Genomic DNA, 20,878 nt, shown 5'->3' with positions numbered 1-20,878 from the left:
AAAAACATCGGCTTCTCCAGAGGAAATTAAAGTTAAACATTGCTTAATAAGATGCCTGTTTTAGTTCTTCGGAGGGGGCTGCTGTTTCACTTTGAGCTCGACTTTAATTAAAACGGCCATGACAGGAGGCATTTCTCTAAAGCCTTCAGGAAAGAGGAATTTCCTGTGTGAAGCTGCTAAAAATAGTTGGCTTGAAGGCAGGAGACTTGAGAAATGCACCGTTATTACACAGCATTCTGGCCTCTGACTTCCTGAAGTGCCCACTAGATGGCAGCAAAAAACATCTTAATAACATTCTCTTTTTTTTCTTCCTCTATATCTTTAATGATTTCCTGCCCATCTGATCTGAGCCAATACACACAGAATCAATTCCGATTATAAAGATAAATGACAGCGAGCAGTGAAATGGAAAAAAATCACTATTTTAATCAAGTACATCTTATTTTTCCGTGACCTCTATGGAGGCATTTGTATTCTCCAATCAATTTTACAGGTTTTTCTTTTACATATATTGCATGTGGTAGTAAAAAACTGTTTTTATTCTATTTTGTTTAACGTTTATCTAAAGAGAGGTTGCAAAGGGAAAGCATAAAAAGTCACTGACAAATCAATAAAACAATTACACAACAGATAAATCAATACGGAAAAACTGATAATAACACTAAAATAAGGATAAATGTATGTAAATCATTTGTATCCATACCATATTTCTAATCTGATCCTCTCTCCCATTTCTGATTGACATTTGAGAATTTTTTTGGAGTTCAGTTTTCTTTATGTATTTGTGATATTAGATGTTTTTTGCCTTTAATCTTCAGAGAATAAACAACTACTTCTGAGCTCTATAGAATGAACCTTGAAGCTTTTTACTTATTTCAAATAGACTCCTTGCAGATCAGACAAAACACATAAAACTGCAGACGGACGACAACATGAATACCTGCAGCTTATGCAAGTTAAATGAATTTGGGTTTTTTGATCAAACTGTAGCTCCTGATTGCTCAGTGCCTCTTTCAAGTGGAGGATATTTATTTGGTGAAGAGCAGACAGGAAGCACTGCAGCCTCCTCGTGTTCATCCTCATCCTCATCATCATCTCTACAGGAGTCATTTTGGTGGTAGTTTGGAATCAGTGAATGAAGCAAACACTTTTCCTTCAGTCACAGTTTCCACATTTAAACACCCTTTTATGTGCAGCTTATTTTATCTCGCATGCGTTGTAAAGCTTCTTATGTTTTTTATCTTTCAAACAAATGACCCCTGAGATTCATTTCTACTCTCTATAAAGTTCATGAAAGACATTTTCTCTTCTAACAAAAAAAAAGAAAGAAAAAGAAAAATCCTTTGCCACACAGAGGAAGTCATGCATTTTACATTCCCAGCTGCAGCAACAGCGGTTTGCTTTGAATAGATAGAGGAACTCTGTAGCTGGATGGAGCAGCCGAGGGTTTAAGAGGGTAAGAAAAGAGCTCCACCTACAGAGACTGAAAAAAAAAAGAGACATCACATTGCCTCCTACTGAGTTTTACTGACAGGTAATTTCTGGAGAATCACCGCTGGCATTAACGCTGAATAACAAAGATGTCAGGAAAACATGCGTTGAATAAACGAGGAAAGTGGAAATATGTTATGGTGCAAAGATGTTCGTAATATAGACTCTTCATCTTCCTCTCTGTCTGTCTCATTTTTTGTCAGATGGAAGCAGACGGTTGGAGGCTGAACCTCCGAGCGTGGCCTCGTAGCTTCAGGTCAGCGATCTTATTCGGCCCCTGCGTGGAGGAAGAATTGGTTTTGGCTGGACCGAGGGAAAAACCATCTGAACCAAGGGGATTGGATGCTGCTGGGACACCGGTTGAGAGCCAATCAGAGGGGCCATCGATCAGTTCCCCTTAATCTCACAGCTGGTGAGCACATCCCCACTCCAATCTAAAAAAACTCTGCAGCTTAGTCAGACTGACAGGGGATTGGATGGCTTCCAAAGACCTGAACCTCCAAGTGAAATGGATCCACGCAAGAGACACTTTCAACATCCTTCTCTGCGATTGCAAAAATAAATAGTTGTTAAAGTTGCTTCCTTAAAATATGTGGAAACAATTTGTCCGTGTGGTAAAATAATACCTTGTTTCTAATTCAAATAAACACAAAAAAAGCATACAGATGAAATTATCCCATTAAAACATATGTTTTCCTGCTATGATCTGAAGGAAAACATCATTTGAACACCAGTGTATGATTTGCTCGAGGGGACTTTTTTTTTTTTTTTTTGCCCTGCACTGTGTGTCACGCTGCATGAGTGCACACAGTGATTGCTTGCTGGATGTATAATATATGCTGCATCTGAAGAGTGTTTTTTTCTGAAAATGTGACATCTAGTCCATGAAAAATATGGTGCATCCTCTGTTAAAAGAAGCATAGAAGCAAAAATGTCAACTTTATTTTTGTTGAGTTACATCTGGTTTTATGAAACATTGATTGAATGTAAAGCAGCTTGTAATCCTTTTCATGTGTTTTATGAATTGACCGTGGTCTAGTCAGTGTCCTGCAGTCTCCTGTTACACTAAATGTGATGTCCTGCTGTCTGTGCACTGAATACTGCTTCGTAAGACGTTGGTATCCTCTTCCAGTGACGCTGCCAAAAAACTCTGCAAATGAAGTGAATCTGATAAAAGAGCTCAATATCACAGAGATGCCCTCTAAAGCTCTTGTAGTCGGTCGCTGAATCAGAACATCCCTTGATGTCAAAGCAGGAAAAAGCAAACAGTGTAAATAATTAACTTAATTATGGCTGAATTCTATTCAGCTGATTCAGGTTCTGGGATCTGCCTCACTGTCACAGTGTCATGACCTACAGGGACACTTGAAAAGAAGAATCTTTATTCATGTTTTTAGTTAGACCTGCGCTTTTCCTACTATGACAAGTCAAAATATCTGCTGTGATAGAGGCCTATAGACAGCCAAAGTGAAACCAAGGCAGTAGATGTTACTGCCTTGGTTTCACTTTGGCTGTCTAAAAGTGAAGCCAATGCAGAAGTGTCTTGAACTTTCATTCTCTCTAATGTCCATCAGGGGGCGACTCCTCCGGTTGCAAAAAGAAGTCTGATTGTATAGAAGTCTATGAGAAAATGACTCTACTTCTTACTTGATTTACTCCCTCAGTAAACATTGTAAACATGAGTTTATGGTCTCAATCTCTAGTTTCAAGTCTTTTTCAATACAGCATGATGTTCATTTAGTAAATTATGGTTCCATTTAGAGTCAAATAGACCATAAAGCAGAGTATGCTTTAGGGCGGGGCTCCCCGATTGACAGGTCGCTTCAGAGCCAAATGATGCATCTCTACGCCAATCCTAAGCAGTCCAAATATGATAACTTCTGATCATTGGTTGCAAAAAGCCAAGATGGCGACGGCCAAAATGCTGAACTTCTGGCTTCAAACTCGTAGTCCACAAACCACAATATGCTGTGTAGCTCGCTACATACAGTATGTTTACATAAGGATGGTGATTTCTTGAAAAAAAATCACGTTTGTTATTTATAGAATAATAGTAATAGTTTTTAGTGGCCTTTAACAAACACGACTCCATAAGCCATGAATGAGTCGAGGGGCAAAAAATTATATATGAGATCACATCTTAACTTAGATCTTTCTGACAACTTTGATAAATCAGATTTGGAGCTTAATAATGTGTAAATCCTGAAAAAATAAACAAACATGGTCATGTCACGTCAGCCAACATAATTAAACACAAATTAAATGTCAACATTCAATGCAGAGTGTTTTTAACCCTAACATGAGGAAATACAACTATCTTGAGTCTTCTACCATCCATCCCAACTGCCCCAAAACAACCACAAAGAAGCTCCACTGGTTAATCTGAATGGCACATGCCTTGCTCAAAGGCACCACAGCGACATGTAAACACTTGGCTCTCTTTCCCAGATTTTCCCAGCCAGCTGAGGGATCTGAACAAATAGTCTCCTCCCTGGTGATTGGACCTCTTGGGAGTTCAGGTGCAGCTCCATCACAATCAGAGAAACCTCCCTGGTGAAGCGCTTTGCTAATGACGCTTATATGTAAATGTTAAAGTGTGTTAATCATCTGTGTTTTGCTCCAATTTCTGGTCTTCCTGATGATGTTATGAGGCCTTGTTAATCTCCATTTAGAGAGATCCATATGGTGACATTTTATCCAGACTCCAGTATTAGGGATGTTTTACCATAATTCGGTTTGATCATGTTTTCTTTGATTCCTTATCTATTTTTGTTTTGCAAAAGATGACATATCTCATATCAGCGCTGCATTAGGGATCCTTGCTTCCAATCAATTAACTGACAGGGCTTGGCACTTCATATTGACCTTTTTAACAGAGTCTCGTACTCTCTTGTTCTCATCAGCAGATTAAGTTTGCTCAGCTGTTATAGAACCAAACTCATTCAGCCTCAGCAAACAACAAACATAAGACTTTTACCAAGGAGACCGCTGTTTGGGTTTGTGTGAACATACATTATGTTGTTCCGTTGCGTTGTTGTGTTACGTTGTTATGTCACGTTGCGTTGTTACGTTGTTACGTTGTTACGTCACGTTGTGTTGTTACGTTGTTACGCATTGTTCACGTTGCGTTGTTAAGTTCTTACATTACATTATTGTTAAAACAAACCGTGATGTATTTTCTAACCTCCACCAAGTAGTGTTCTTGCCTAACCTAACAAATCGCTAAGCATGTGTCATTGTTCGTTTCTGCAAGCGTGATTTGAGGCTAAATCAGACTCTAAAAGAGAATTACAAGACTTTTTCTTGAAAATTTGAATCCCCATTTTAAGAAACATTTCTCTCCCATAATCAGGTCAAGTAATTATATATGAAATCACATTACAAGAAAGCTGAAGACTATCTACTGATTTTGTTCACAGCAATAAATGGAAGAAATTCTGCGAAGAAGGTAACAAGTAAAAGACAATCAAATACAGAGTAGGGCCTGTCTTTGCAGAATGCGGACGGGGGAAAAAAGTTAATTAAACCATTGTTAAAATAATGAGGGATCAACTGACAATGACGGAGCGAACTATTGGCATGCCGATGAGAGGGCACTTTGACATTACCAAAAGATAATCTTGCATACTTTCCACTAGAGGGCCATTGGTTAAGCTGCTGCTTACAAATGGAGGCACATGTCTAAGTTTGCCTACTCCTTGTGTTACAAAAAGAGAGAAAATCTAAATAAGGCATGTGTTGGAAAATAATGGGAATGTAAAGTAAACATAGATGGTATAAATAACACAGTTGTTCTCTTTCCAATCTGTCAAGAAGCAGGAGCTCTGTGTTTTTTCATATGCCAAACCATATGGCCTTTCTGCCACAAACTGCAGCGGTTCTCTTGTATTCCACCTCTAAATCCAGCTGTTACTGTCTGAACTGTGCTGTGTGGCCTCTCGTGGCATTATATCTGACAAACAGCCCTTTCCACAGAAAACACTGCCTAAATTTGTCTCTGCCCTTTTCACACAGAGGACATGATGGTGAGGCAAGCTGCAGCAGATGGCTCAAAAAAAAAAAAAAAAAAAGAAAAAGCTTCCTATTTTCACAGACTGCTAATTAGAGCTCAAACCACAGCTCACCTTTAATGTCAGCCACAGACTGCTTTTAGCGCAATTAGCCTAATGGGGTCCGGGCCTGTGAATAGCCTGTACTGTTAAGGGCGAGGCGAAGGCAACGCATTGGAGTTTAAGCACGTCAAAATAAAAAAGGACAAGAGGGGTCTAATGCAGCGCGGATCCATTTATCACCGCAGCCGACTGAGGACGAGACTTCAACCATGATTACCCAGAGAAACTATTTAATTAGATGCATTAATAATTGAACTAATTAGCTCCCATGTGTCTCGCAAATGAAGAGGGAACCCGGAGCTTCACTTGCACCTCATCAACTGATTAATTAGTCGGTTGATCGTTAGCTGTCTTGACGGCCTATATGCGATCAGATGAGAGGGCGGATAATGAGGGAATTGTCGGTCGATGGTGCTGGTTAATTAGTGTGACCTGATCCAGGGGCCATGTTAGAACAGTTGTTTATGCCATAGCTTCTAATGAGGAGGATTTAGGTCCGGGTGATCTGTTTGGAAGGCAGGCTGCAGTGTTGTTCATGGACTGGCCTTGAAACCCCCCTCCATCCCATCCCAATGAAAATCACTATAATGTTCCAATAATCTATCCGCAGGGACTGATGATGTGTCTGTGGTGCTCAAGATTAACTTTAAATAATGACCTTAGCATACTTTGTGGTATTTTGATTACTAAATCCTCAATATAGTGACGTGCAACAGTGAGTTCCAAGGCTATTTAGATTTCATGCTATTCATATAATGTTCTAATAATACTACAAGGACTTGGTGGTCTGCGGTAGGTCTATTATAGAACTTTACAGCTGGTTTCATCTGCAGTGTTCTTAAAATATTCAGGACTTGTATCATCACTCTACTATAAGTCATGGGCCTGGTAGACAATGTTTGAAGAAGTATTCAGGTCTTTTGCTTGAGTAAAAGTAGCAATACCACAGTGTCAAAACATTCTGTTAAGTAGAAGTTCTGCATTCAAAATCTTACACAAGTGAAAATACAAAAGTTTTAAGCAGAATGGCCAAGAATGATTTATGTTTTTGTATTCTTTTTTTAGAATCTGCAAAGGAAGTAGTTTTTAAATAAATGTGGTGGAGTAAAAAGTACAATATTTGTGCCTACAACTTGTACTAAAGTACAGTACTTTCGCACGTACAAATATCTTAGTCAGACCCATCGCTGTTCGACCAAACCACATGACTGGTTCAGGGGAAAGTTAAGATCTTGCTGTGTGATTTTGACCTGATTGGCGACTCACGAGATTCATGTGACTAAGGACACTAACGACTCACATGACTAATGACAAAATGTCATTTTTTTTTAGTTTTTTTTTGTTTAGCATAGGACACAAACAGCAGTCTCCCAGAGGGGCAGCTTTGACATCTAATTAATTCATCCAGTGTTAGCAGGTGCCTTTCTCTGCTGTCGTCCTTTAACTATGCCACCGTGGAGCTCTCAGAGGAGAATATGTTTTTTTGGTTCCACTAACTTGCTTGTGCTACAGGAAGACATTGCAAACCCAGCAGCTGCAGTGACAGGGGGAAATGGGAGAACTTATTATGGTGCAGCCGTGGGAGAGACTACACACACTGCAGTCGATGAGCATCATGTCCGTTGCAACACTACTTGATCCTATAGGTTTAAAGCCATATAGGAAGAGTCTAACATCTGAATGTGCTGCCAAAATTAGGTCTTCTCAAACCCTGCCATCAACATCAGAACAGTCATTAACATCACAGAACGCTGAACTCCTAACCTTTTTCTTTTTGGGGTTTCAGGGTCAACTCACTAACGAAGTGTGTGTATGCTTCTCAGCGAACAAACTGTGTACGTCATCTTGACGACAGTGTGATGCATACACACGGAGGTCTGAGTCGCCGACACCTGGTATGTTTATTTAAAGCTATCAAGCAGTTCAGGCTTGTTTTAATAAGATTGTGGGGGGAAAAAATGACACACAAATATGAAAGTGAAATGCAACATAAGACTTTCTCTCTCAGTCAACAAACAAAGTTAGTCTAGGCCCGTGGCTGTTTGGCAGCTAGCAACAACCTTTTGTCTGTCTGCACCTCAGCTGAATAAAGAACTCCCCTGAGAAGCTACTACTAGGCTCTTAAACTGGAAGCTCCTCCTCCAGACAAACCAAAGTTAGTCCATAATCAATAATGACAATTAAAATAACAGTTTTAAGTAAAAACAGGAAATAAATCATTGTTATAATTGTCCCAACACAAAAATATTAACAATAAAGATCAATTAAGGTACTTAAAAAGACAATCCCCTAAAACAATGAGAACACCCCTCTGTACTTTATTCAGAATGGTACGGTCCAAGTCCTCTCTCTCAAGTCCTCTCTACCTTCACTTCCTCTTTGGCAGTTTTGACACATGACCTACAGGTAACATGGAGGGGAGCTCATTAACAAACATTATTGTGACATGACTTCACATGAATTTGAATGTATAAATACATGAAGTGAGTCGTTACTACTTACCTGCTTATAGTATAGTAGACCCAACCAAACTACTAGTCCTATATAGAGTTTATATCGCTATAATATTCCTAGAATTATCCTAGAATATTACAGACATTAACTGCTTCTTGGTGTTTTTTATAGTGTCTTTAAAAGTGTCTGAATAAAAACACACAAATTCACAAGAATAAACTGAAAAAACACACAAGTTCACAAGAATAAACTGAATAAAAACACACAAGTTCACAAGAATAAACTGAAAAAAAACACACAAGTTCACAAGAATAAACTGAATAAAAACACACAAGTTCACAAGAATAAACTGAATAAAAACACACAAGTTCACAAGAATAAACTGAATAAAAACACACAAGTTCACAAGAATAACAAGAATAAACTGAATAAAAACACACAAGTTCACAAGAATAAACTGAATAAAAACACACAAGTTCACAAGAATAAACTGAATAAAAATAAACTCAAGAATAAAAACACACAAGTTCACAAGAATAACAAGAATAACAAGAATAAACTGAATAAAAACACACAAGTTCACAAGAATAACAAGAATAAACTGAATAAAAACACACAAGTTCACAAGAATAAACTGAATAAAAACACACAAGTTCACAAGAATAACAAGAATAAACTGAATAAAAACACACAAGTGCACAATAATAAAAACACACAATCACAAGAATAAACTGAATAAAAACACACAAGTTCACAAGAATAAACTGAATAAAAACACACAAGTTCACAAGAATAAATAAGAATAAACTCACAAGAATAAAAACACACAAGTGCACAAGAATAACAAGAATAAACTGAATAAAAACACACAAGTTCACAAGAATAACAAGAATAAACTGAATAAAAACAACAAGTTCACACAAGAATAAACTGAATAAAAACACACAAATTCACAAGAATAAACTGAATAAAAACACACAAGTTCACAAGAATAACAAGAATAACAAGAATAAACTGAATAAAAACACACAAGTGCACAAGAATAAACTGAATATATGTCACATACAAACTTGCCCTCAGTGGCGCCGCATCTGCTGAGGAGCCGGTGCTTTGACTACAGGGCGCCCTGGAGATAATTGGTGTCCTTGGAGTTGAATAAGCTCATTCTAAAACACCTCAGGCCCGGGCTGTCCTGGTGTGTGACTGTCTATTGAATAATTGATTCAGATTCAGAGAGGGGGGGGTTTACTATCAGATCTGAGCATAATGACTTTATATAATTAGCACGCAGCGTTTTAGAAGAAAAAAGAAAAAAGCCATTTGACTGTGGGAGTTTTTTTTTTTGTTTTTTTTGCAGAGAGAGAAAGAGAGGGAGGGATAAAGAGAAAGAGAGAGAGAGAGAGGGAGGTCTGTGAGGAGGCTCAGTCTGTGCAGAGGAGCTCATCTGAGAGCAGCAGCCTGTGCAGAGACAGAACATGCTTATGCACTGACATCAGCTGAGATAAGACACACAGACACTCTTCTTTTGAAGGACAGGGTGATATTTATATATATATATACTTATATAGACCAGGAGACGCTGTTTTCATCCATCCGTGGGGCTATTATTTCGACTCGATGGCTGTTTCTCTGGGCTTTCTTCACGGTAATGAGGAGCGGAGCTGAAGTTTGAGCGGCTGTGTCAAAGCCCTCTGTGTTTATTATCAGTCTTCAGGGTTTTTCTTTTTTTTTTTATCTTGAGGATCTCCTTGTTGTTGGATTGTTGTTGTTTTTCTCCAGAAAAGGATGGTGCTGGACAAGGAGGAGAGTAAGTACAGAGGATTAAGATACTCCAACGTGAATGTGTATTTCTATTTTCTATGTATGCAGGAGAGCAGAAAAAGGCTTTTGAGATGGATGGTGTGCGACTGTGCAGCAGGAAATGCATTTAAATTAAAGATAGCAGAGCAGATTTATCATGTCAAACTTAAGAAATACTTTTATGATGATTAATGATGAAGTTGGCTCCTCCTCCCTATCAGAAAACTACTGTTGTATTATTACAGGAACATCACTTTATGTGCCTTACAATGACATTATACCAACATTATATTCTTAAAAGAGATCACATTTTGCATATATGGATTTAATAGATCAATAATTAACTGACATTCACATGTAGTGTGTTATATTCAACAGTAAATGTATAATGATCCAATGATATGTCTTTTATCTGCAGTATTGATGCCTTTGGAGTATTCCAATATTGTGTAAATTCAGGTAACATTCATGACCAGCTCTCTAATTTAACCCTCACCTGTGTCTCTGTCTCTCTGTCTACCTGTCCTCGTCCTGCCAGGTGTGTCCCTCGTGTCCCTCCAGTCCAGAGAGAAGCCGAGGGGCTGCGCCGGCTGCAACGGGAAGATCCGGGACCGCTTCATGCTGCAGGCCCTGGACAGGTACTGGCACGAGGACTGTCTGAAGTGTGCCTGCTGCGACTGCCGCCTGGGCCGGGTGGGCTCCACCCTCTACACCCGGGCCAACCTCATCCTGTGCCGCAGGGACTACCTGAGGTAAGCCCTCTACAGGTGCACCTAGAATGTGAATGCATTATATGCAGCTACAAGGCAAATCATCCCTGCAAACACTGTTGTCAGGTGCAGAGTTTGCAGTATGTTAATCATGTATAGTGTTTTGAAAGAGCTGAGGCAGACTGTAGATCCACTCAGGATAAAACAATGATAATTTATCAGATAGAATGTTGGAACAGAGGTAATAACTTGAATCTGAGAAGCCTCTTTTAATACCAGTAGGACAGATGTGGACACAAGTGATTTTATCTGAGAAATGCACAAATACAATAAATCATACAAGAGGAAACAACGAAGCAGTTTGCTTTTCAAAATCCCTCTTGACTGCATAAATGACCCAGATTAAAATGTTGCAGAACCTTTAGGTGGATTCAGTGAAGCTTTCAGTCGAAACTACACAGAAGGTGTGTCGTATTTCTTAGAAATATTACAAAACACGTCCAAGCATGTTTCACCCGTACCTGTTTGGATGAGCTACTTTAGTGAATTTTGAGTCATCGCATTGGGATTTGAGATTGTGAATTAAAAGTCTTTAGTGGACACATAGTTTTCCGTCTTCTACTGAACCTGAAAAGGGTTTTATTTATTTGGTCACTTAACATTCTTAGTGAACATTTATGCAAATTTTACATATTTTAACAGTGAAGAAATGAGAAAATAAAGGGTGAAGTTTGCACAGAGTAACACAAATTATGATTTAATAAGAAGATTGATACCACTCTCATGTTTGAACAGTAATTATGAAACTGGAGCCAGCAGTCGGTTAGCTTAGCTTAGCATAAAGATTGAAAACATCTAGCCTGGCTCTGTCTATTGGCAAGTTGCCTTGTTAGAAAAGTTTGTGCCAGAATATGTTTTGTCCTGGATCAGAGTCTCGTATCTGAATTGTCATTTTTATACTTTCTAAACCAACAACATAAACACATAAATACATAAATATTTCATTAGTTATATATGCAATGCTAATATTGCATTAGAGGTGCTGGTAGGTGACTTTTGTTAGCTTTGGAGAGAGCTGGGCTAGCTGTTTCCCTCTGTTTACAGTGTTTTATGCTAAGCTAACTCATCTCCTGGCTCCAGCCACATATTTAGAGGTATCATTTTCCTAACTTTTGGCAGGAAAAGCGAATAAACTAACTGCTTTTGCTTTAAGTAGTTAAGTGAAGTGTCTACTATGCTTGTACTTAGAGTGTCTGCCATGTAATGGGGCAGGAGGTTTATAACACTTCAAACACTCTTCAGATAGGGATAAATGTTTTCATACTGGCTGAGCAGCTCTGGTCTGAACCCGACCCTTTGGTGCCTGTGGATCGAGACACGATGAATTTATGAATAAGTATGTTTTAAAATACACTTTGGATTAAAAACAGTCTTCTGACCATGAATCACTTCCAAACAAACCTGAAACCCTCGGCTCAAACGGCCCTTCTGAGAGTTATACAACCTCCATTTTCTTGCCTGAAATAACGACGTCTGGTGTCAGGTCAGCAGGAGAACTCCTGATATCTCAGCCACATTGCTGAACTCATGTGTTAGTCTCATGTACAATCCAGCTGGATTTGGTTGGAGCTAAGTCTCTCATTAGCTGCGCTGCACTTAAGAGACCAAAACCCCTTTTGACAGTTAAATTGGCTAGATTGCCTCCTGTTTTCCTCATCATTGTGAGGGTGCAGACCAAAAAGCCTTTGAAGAGCAGGATTAAAACCATGTGATTTCTTTTAATTGGACCATTAGTAGAGAATTAGCATTGAGCTCCGTTGCCTCGTTAAGGAGGAGAAAAAAAAAAAAAGAAACCCACCAGGTGCCTGCTCAGGACTCAGGCTCGTTAGATCAGAACATTCGGTTAATTAGGACTCGCTTTTGTTCCCGAGTTGGTCACTCGTTTGATGACGTTTTCTTTTTTATATATCGTGTGAAGCTCTGGGAGACACATGCTCGCCCTTATCCTCCCCTTTTTTTTTTTTTTTTTTTTTTTGCGGATGTCGTTTTTCATAGCTGTTGCTCTCCAAAACCTCCTTTTTCTATCTGGCCTCTAATGGAATATGGAAATCAGCAGCAGCAACTTATCTCCATGTGTGTCAGGCTCTTAGGGAGCCGTTTGTTCGTTCTGTTAGAGGTGAACGAGAGGTGAAGCAATCTGCTGCTGGTCAGCACCGAGTCACAGAGTATTTAAAAACAACACAGGGTTTGTTCTCAGGTAGAATGAGGACATAGTTCAGATCGTGACGGATAAATTATTAGTTTATAGATTGATTCAAGTCATTACCTATAAAGTCAGTTTTTATGTCCTATGAGGCATAAAAAAACACAATCTGGCTCTTAAAGTAAGTAACATTTTCATATTGGTGAATCTGCATTTTCTTGCCCTTTATCAGCAGCTGATATAATGCAACAGTTATTCAAGTTATAAATCCAGTTTATTAAAGCCTTTATGTTTCCTGCAGCAACAACAGAGGTTTGTTTTTAAGAGATAAAAAAAAACAAAAAAAGTAGTGTTCCTGCTCTACGGATGAAAATGGATGGCTAGCTGCATCGCTAGGCCATTCATCACAACATATACATCAATGGAAACTAAATTGAGCCACAATTTTTCTTAACATAGTTCTAGATGAATGCTGTGCACATTTTTTAGTAGATACAAAAAAATGAATTAGGAACACATCGGCTGCAAAATTGTAATTAATGAAACCCTAATAAGAAGTTCCTGATTAACTCTGTATCTAGGTCAAAACAGATAGTTATGAGATACTGAAGAGCAGACTATGAGAAGCTTTGTAATGGAACTGTATGTGAGGATTAGTTCTTAGGTATCTCTGCGTATGAATGTGTTTTTTGTGCTGCTCTGTTGCTGATTTATATTTAGAAACAGTTGATCAGAATGTCGACACAAATGTATTAACATAGTTCCTCAAAGTCTGTTCTTTAACGTATGATATCATATTTACATTATTATATAGTCCATTTAGTCGCAGCTATTTTCCTTAAATTGTTTGGCTGGATTTTTTCTTCTGCTGTTTTATGTCTTATTTTAGTTTTGTGTATTTGATTGCTCCTTTCTTCCATTTGTCCTTGTTAGTGAAGCACTTTGTTCCAGTTGTTTTGAAAGGTGCTATATAAATCAAGTTATGATTATTTTTATTATATGTCACTTAGATCCTGATTTGTCACTTGTTTCTTGTCTCGTAATGTTGTGTTCCGTATTGTTAGGTGTTACCTATAAACAGGCTACAGCAGACTGAAAGATCTCAACAACTATTGGATAAATACGCATGCCATTCTGTGCAAACATTCATGTTCCCCAGAGGATGAATCCCACTGACTTTGGCGATCCTCTGACTTGTTATTTAGCGCCGCCATAATGTTGACATTTGTGGTGTTGAGTGAAATGCCTCCACAACTACCAGATGGATTGCTTGGAAATTTCCCCAAAGGAACGAATCCTTCAACTTTTCCCTTTATCGTTAAGCCCTCAGGGAAACATTTAAATACTTTTGGTTATGACCAAAGACCTGCATTGTGTTTAATGCAAATTAGGAAATGCTAGCATGTTAAACTTAGATGAATATGATAAATATTGCACCTGCTAAACATCAGCATGTCAGTATTGTCATTGAGAGCATAGCTAACATTGGTTATATCAGTGTTATTGTATTTTGCTTACATTTAACTGCCAACGATAGCAGCTTTGCATTTTCTTTTGGATCGAGATTGTTGACACTTCTGCAGTTATCTTTCAGTATGCGGTTAGAAATTTCTCCTACTCAGAATAACATCTAGGAGGCCGATGGGAATGTTTCCTCCCGCCTGGCTGCTCTTAATTACGCACAGAATCCATACAATATGATGGAAGCGCTGCAGCAGCAATAAACCAGCAAATATTCTGCAGGAAAGGCAGTGCAGTTAATCACTTTAAAACATTATTATTTGCAAAAAAGCTGCATGATTGAGCAACATATGAGAGTCAGCTGCATGGTCCTGTTGAACAATGTTTCAAGCTTGTGTTCTTTTTTTATTATTCCAGTGTTTTTTTTTTCTGCTCTTAGCTGAAATGTATCTTAAGTGCGTCCAGACTACAGGTCTGCTTGTCGCCCTTTTTCCCCTCTGCAGGCTCTTCGGGGTGACGGGGAACTGTGCAGCCTGCAGTAAGCTGATCCCTGCCTTTGAGATGGTGATGAGAGCCAGAGACAACGTCTACCATTTAGACTGCTTCGCCTGTCAGCTCTGCCGCCAGAGGTAAGATTAGGGGAGCAATTAGCCAGGGAGATCAAATTCAGTTGACTTATCTGTGGGAGGTGCACCAGTGAGCTCACCGGTCATTATGAGCACATCGCCCAATGCATTATAATCAGAATGTGATGAGGTTTTAAAACCTGGAAGGGGTTAAAAACTTTGTATTTTACTCGGATTGTTAATCAGCAAGCAATCATGCAAGATTAATTTTCTGATTATCATAGCAGTGCTGAAAAATATGCCTGAAATGCTCCTCCGGGAGCTCATGCTTCACTTCGGCTCCGGCAAACAACCGAGACCCAGATCCATATTTTTTATATATTCTCTTTGCAGATTTTGCGTGGGAGACAAGTTTTTCCTCAAGAACAACATGATCCTGTGCCAGCTGGACTATGAAGGAGGCCATCTTAATGGAAGCACGGAGAGGCAGCCTCAGTAAGAGGTAATATTGTGATGATGATGAATTACAGTCTCGGGCAGCCGCTCTGACAGTTTGAACTAAAACATGCGCCGAGATATCTGGAAGATCCTCAAGTGAGCTCCCAGAGCTCATCCCAGATATGACCATATGTAGACATGAGACTTCAAAAGCCAGATGCTGCTGACATTATCGTCCCAAATGTAGATAAAGCATTTAGTAAAGATGCATATAGTTGGAGGGCAGTTTAGGATAATGGATTGAATCCATGTTAAACACATTCTTTATAAAGTGTCTCCTACAATACTGCAGTAACTTCTGAGAGGTTCCTTACAGTCTCTCAGTGAAACGGATAATGAGGTTCACCTTTTAAATCAGCAAAAAAAAAGATGGTTGTCAACTGTTTAAACTGATAAAGGAGCTCTATTTAAAACATGGTTTAGAGCAGGCTGTTCCTATAAAACTGTTTGTAAAACTACAAAAAATAAGGCACTATCGTTTGTTTGCAACCCGAGTAATTCATTTGCATGCAAACCACATAATCGTAAGCCAGGACAGGCGAAGTGTGGGTGGATGAGTGGGTGTAAAAACATCAAACTTTCACTCAGGAGACCGCTGTTCATGTCCCGTGTGAAACCAGAAGCTAACGTTGATTTATTTGTCAGGTAACGTCTGTACTAACACCTCTTCCATGAACATTTTACCCCAAAGCCGGTTCTTTTTCCTAAACTTAACCAAGTATGTCTGATCGCTTTTTTTTGCTGGAAAGTAACTTTTTGTAAAATATCATACAAACCATATGAGGATACTTTGTTTAAGGCTATTGTAATGTCATTTTTATTCTTTAATCTCTACTGAATATTTTAAAATATCAACACTTAATCAAATGACTCTATAAAAGGGGAAACCCATACACGATAATTACCCAACTCCACACCTCCACAGAGCTTTTAAGCCTCTTTTAGCTCATTGTTTTGGTTTTCAGGTGCATTAACTGCATAGATTGGTATCATATCAACTCAAACCTCTGATTAACTACATGTAAGCCAGCTCAGCACCAAAGATGAAAACATTAAACACCTGCATCACAACTAGTTGATTAGGTTCAGCAGAAAAAAACATCATGGTTTGTCTTAAAATGAATGATGTTGTTATGTTATTGAAGTTACAGTAAACTAAACTAAGTTTGGTGTCACAAGGGACACTACCAGAGGTCTCCTGAGTGAAAGTCCTGAAATTGTTTGACCCGTAATCCACACCAAACTCCTCAATATGTGGATTTCTCGGACTTTGATTAGAAACATATTTGTGCTAAAGCAAACATATTCTGGGAGAGAATACGTTTCCCCACAGTTGACGATGCAGTTCTGTTATATGGAACGTGATTTTTAGGAGACCAGGCTTGTTGGCTCTGAATGTAGAATAATAGGAAAGACCAAATAGATTGTGAAGCATAATGTTTTTGATTAACATATAATTAGTATCATTATGTTGGGCAGGTTAATGGTTGTTTGATGGTATTTGAACCTAATTACAACCAGAACGAGGTGACATAACTTCAGACTTACGACACTAGATGCTTCATCATTGCTGCTGTAGTTTGCTTCAAAAGCAAAATCGTCTTATCAACCGAGAAAACAGGACCTGTGAAGTTCAGATATTTGTCTTTGTCCTTTTTTCTTTTGCTGCTCCTCAAAGGTTAAACTCAATAAGTGTGAAATATGCAGTTTCTTCTATTTAAATCAGGTTTTTCAAACAGTTGCTTCTCATCGGAGGCCACAGAGCTGCCTGCAGGTTTGAACACATCCAGAGGGCTTTCTTTAAAGCTTTAAACAGAAGACAAATAAAATCCTGTGGGAGTCCGAGCTCATCCTTTATTGAGCCTCTCGATGGGCGTGAGCATAGGGTTTCAGCTTTGAGGGCAGATGAGAGAAGTTTAAAAAGCAAGTGCAGCAGCAGACGCCACAAAATCCACAGTTATGAAGGTTTCAAGGTTCGCTTCTGTTTTCAAAAACATACCCAGCAGCTCAACCTATAATTACGATACTAACTACAACTACAGACCATAAAATACTTGGCCGCACTGGACACTTGATGCTCTCTGGGAATGGAGAGGTTTTCAATTTTGGTTCCTTTTTAGCTCATTTTGAAAGAACTTTAGGAGATCGTTTCCCCTTTTTTTTTTTAATCCAAAGATCTTGATACAATTGAGGACTTGACCAACTCTGAAACTCTCATTTTCTTCTCCAAATGTCTTTTGCTGTGTGTTTAGTTTGGAGTGCATTACATTGGGAGTCTACTTTATAAATGTGGCTACGTTGAAGGTTTTCTGGCCTCCAGATGCTGGAACTCTTTCTAACTGTTCTCTTTAGACCCAAACAGCTTTGTTGGTGTTTTTATAGATTTATTTAAACTTTTGTCAAAGACTTTACAGATGTGACAACTTGTTTCTAACATGTGTATTTGGTTCTCTCCCCTCTTGAATTTATACCCTAAATATAGTAGTAGAATTAAAATTGTCTGACACGCAAAGGGTTATAAGTGGATAAAAAGTTACAAAAATAATGCTGATAAAAAATCTGATTCAGTGAAATTGCATTCTTTGAAACATAATTCAATGAATGACATTTTGCTTCTATTCAACACACTAACCTCCACTGAGTTAACCTGTATTATTATGCTGCATTATATCAGTCAAAAACAGTCAAGGTTATTATTCTCCAACTCAAAGAATACTGAAGTGAAAACAGGGAAATGCACTTAAAGCTTATTTTCAATTCCTAAAACACAATTTCTGAAACTAGCACCCTCTTTGTCAAAACACAAGACTCTATACATACATAAAAAAAAATATATATATACAAAACACAAAATATCTGACATTTTGCTAAATAAATTGTATTTCTGCGTTACAACTTTGCAAACAAACACCAGATAAATGGCTTATTCCAATGCTTTATAAAACACTATTATCTAGAGTGTTTGTAGCATGCTGTAAATTAATTATGTGAACACAAATGCTATGTGAATAAATCAGACACAATTAGTTCCTCTCAACAAACTCCCCCTCCAGATTTGGCCTCCATTGTTGTTCACGCCGAAGAGCAAACCCGAATTCTATTTATAGAGTTTTAGCTCTAATTGGTTACGGGTGTTTTCACAGGTGCGGCAGGTGATTTATAATTGAGTGAAAGTATATCAGTGACACAAAGGCGTTTAGTTTTGAATGTCTGATGTAGATAACCGTGTGTAGTTATTTGCAAAAAGATGTTTTTATTAGAATTTCAAATTTGGTGTAAAGCAGAAAATGTGCTTCTGGAAAAATATAGACTAATGACTGCCTTATCCTTTAAAAGTAAAGACAAGTTAATAAGTTATAAGTTAATTTGTGCGACGTGATTTTGGCCATTGTAGGTTAAAAAGTAATACATACACATATTTTTTCTGTGTTCTTTTATGTACTTAAATAAATATAATTAATCAATTTTGCACTTTACTTTACTGCAGCGTTTAATGGCGACGTCTGTGCTGTGATGAGGTTGATCAAACCTTGTAAAAAAGGAGCGATGTTGTTCCTTGACAAAACAAAACAAAACTGTTTTTCTCTTTTTAAATTGGTGACTTTAAAGTCTCAAATAATGTTCAGGTATTTTTTTGTAAATTTGAGTTTTTCTTTGAAATTTACCACTTTAATCTCAAAGAATAATCTACTTTATTCTCTCATATAAATACAGAGTTATTTCTTGAATTGTGATTCAAGATAATAGCTTGATTTAGTCTGGAAGTCTCATTGAAATCAATTACATAAACATGAATAATCACCAGAAAAGCAACAAAAGTTGAATGAATAAAAACAATGATAAGAGTCTTAACAAACATCAGAATGTACAAGGGGAATGACTGACTGTAGCTTCACAGCAGTAGTTCACTGTAGTTAAAAAATAATTTTCTGCAAAGATTAGTGCAAACATTAAGGCTCAACAGAGATTTTCAAAACACCAATACAGTTTAATATGCAGTTTCACTTCCATATGTCTTCAGTTACACTTTATGTTTGACCTTAACTTGTAAAACTCTTTGAAATATAATAAGCAATTGTATTCAGTGTGTTTTCCAAAAGAGAAAAATATGTTTTTAAAGCCAGTTACACAACGATTTATTCATTATAAACCACAATTCCTTCAAACTGTTATTATACTGTTGCTGATATGCTGATCATATGTTTTTTATTGAACGTCTAAAAGCACCACAGAGCGAGCTGGAGCTGTTTCATATTTTTCTTCTTCTCTCTTTCTGCAGATCGTGACAGGACTGTGAGCCAGTTGGACTATGAAACTCACAGCAGCAGCGTCTTCATCAGCTTCCTGTTTCAGACTTTTGAAACAACACTGATGGGACGTGTTTCCAATGATTGAACTCTTTATTATAGAGAGCTGTGTGGAAACTATCCTGAACATTTTGGTCAGACGGACCAGAGATCAACCAGGAAGTGAAAATGGAAACTGTCAGAAGGATATTTATGGTTCTGCCCACCTTTTTTTCTTTCTTGGTTTACATTCAACAAATAATTTGAAGAGTCTGTTCACCAAACTTGAAATACTAGATGGATGGAGGGAAGCCAATCAGGCCACACAAAGCATCAACCAATTCATCCATCACAGAAAATACTGAGTTGTCAAAATGTCCCCGGCAGTTGCTGAACCGTCCTCTGTGGTGAAACTCGCCCATCTGGCATTTAGGAAGCCGCAAAACTAACTGAAACCTTTTTGCAAATACGGTTTAAGAAGGATCGACTGCTTCTCCTTCATCTCTACGAAGACTCGATGGAACTGAGCGATGCTTGGAAGAAAAAACCCCACAGTAGTTTTGTTTTCACACTGATCTCAAGCTGTTTTTTTTTCGTTTCTTGACTAATTAAACTGAATTTTAATTTCGGTTTGTGTGCTCATTATTTATGAACTGAGAGTCCTGAAAATCAGTGTGAGAGGAAGTCATTTAAACATCCCCTCCAGACATTTTAGAAAGATGTTTAATAATAATGATTCGTCTGAAATGGTTTTTCAAAAACAAAAGTGAAGTAAAGTGCTTACAATAAGGAAAAAATAGAGTGCTGCACTTTGTCAAGAAATGTATTAATATTGATAAAATGAGACTATAAAAAGCAAAAAGAATATTGTCCATCTTACTTTAAGAGGAAGTTGGTTGTCAGTCTGAAGAGCATCCTCTGATTGTGAGATAAAAATCATTTATTGATACTTGGATAACCAACGTGCTTTGACTCATCATCAAGAGGTCACGAGACCGCTAACAAGACATGACAGTGAAAATAACAAAATAAATGCAAACATGTAGTGTAATTATTGCTGCATTCAAAACAACTCAGTGTCCTACTGGAAAAGGCACAACCAATACATCTAGCAAGACTTCACGAAGAAGCAGTCTGACGTCGCACAACCCCTAAAGCACACATTTTAAATGGTTAACCATCAACTAGAAGGCAACGTTAAAGTATATCTGCCTGTATCTAATTAAAATAATATAAACCATCATATAGTAAAAACTGTTCTGCATGTAAATTGATGTAAAACATTTCACTAGGTTAC

The 20,878-nt window shown here is 37.9% G+C and overlaps 1 protein-coding gene across 1 annotated transcript; it reads left to right on the top strand.

Annotated features, from left to right (window-relative positions):
* Positions 1 to 9,498: 9,498 nt before the first annotated feature.
* LOC129108381 (rhombotin-1-like) lies at positions 9,499 to 20,253 on the top strand. Its single transcript, XM_054620169.1, has 5 exons — positions 9,499 to 9,864; positions 10,396 to 10,609; positions 14,735 to 14,860; positions 15,191 to 15,299; positions 19,575 to 20,253. Exons 1-4 carry the CDS (start codon positions 9,843 to 9,845, stop codon positions 15,294 to 15,296), a joined length of 468 nt encoding a protein of 155 aa, XP_054476144.1. The 5' UTR covers positions 9,499 to 9,842; the 3' UTR covers positions 15,297 to 15,299; positions 19,575 to 20,253.
* The last annotated feature ends 625 nt before the right edge of the window (positions 20,254 to 20,878 follow it).

The sequence above is a fragment of the Anoplopoma fimbria genome, chromosome 19 (assembly GCF_027596085.1).
Source record: "Anoplopoma fimbria isolate UVic2021 breed Golden Eagle Sablefish chromosome 19, Afim_UVic_2022, whole genome shotgun sequence".
Classification (NCBI taxonomy): Eukaryota; Metazoa; Chordata; class Actinopteri; order Perciformes; family Anoplopomatidae; genus Anoplopoma; species Anoplopoma fimbria.
The sequence above is the reverse complement of the archived record's forward strand: the minus strand, read 5'-3'. Positions and strand labels throughout refer to the sequence as shown.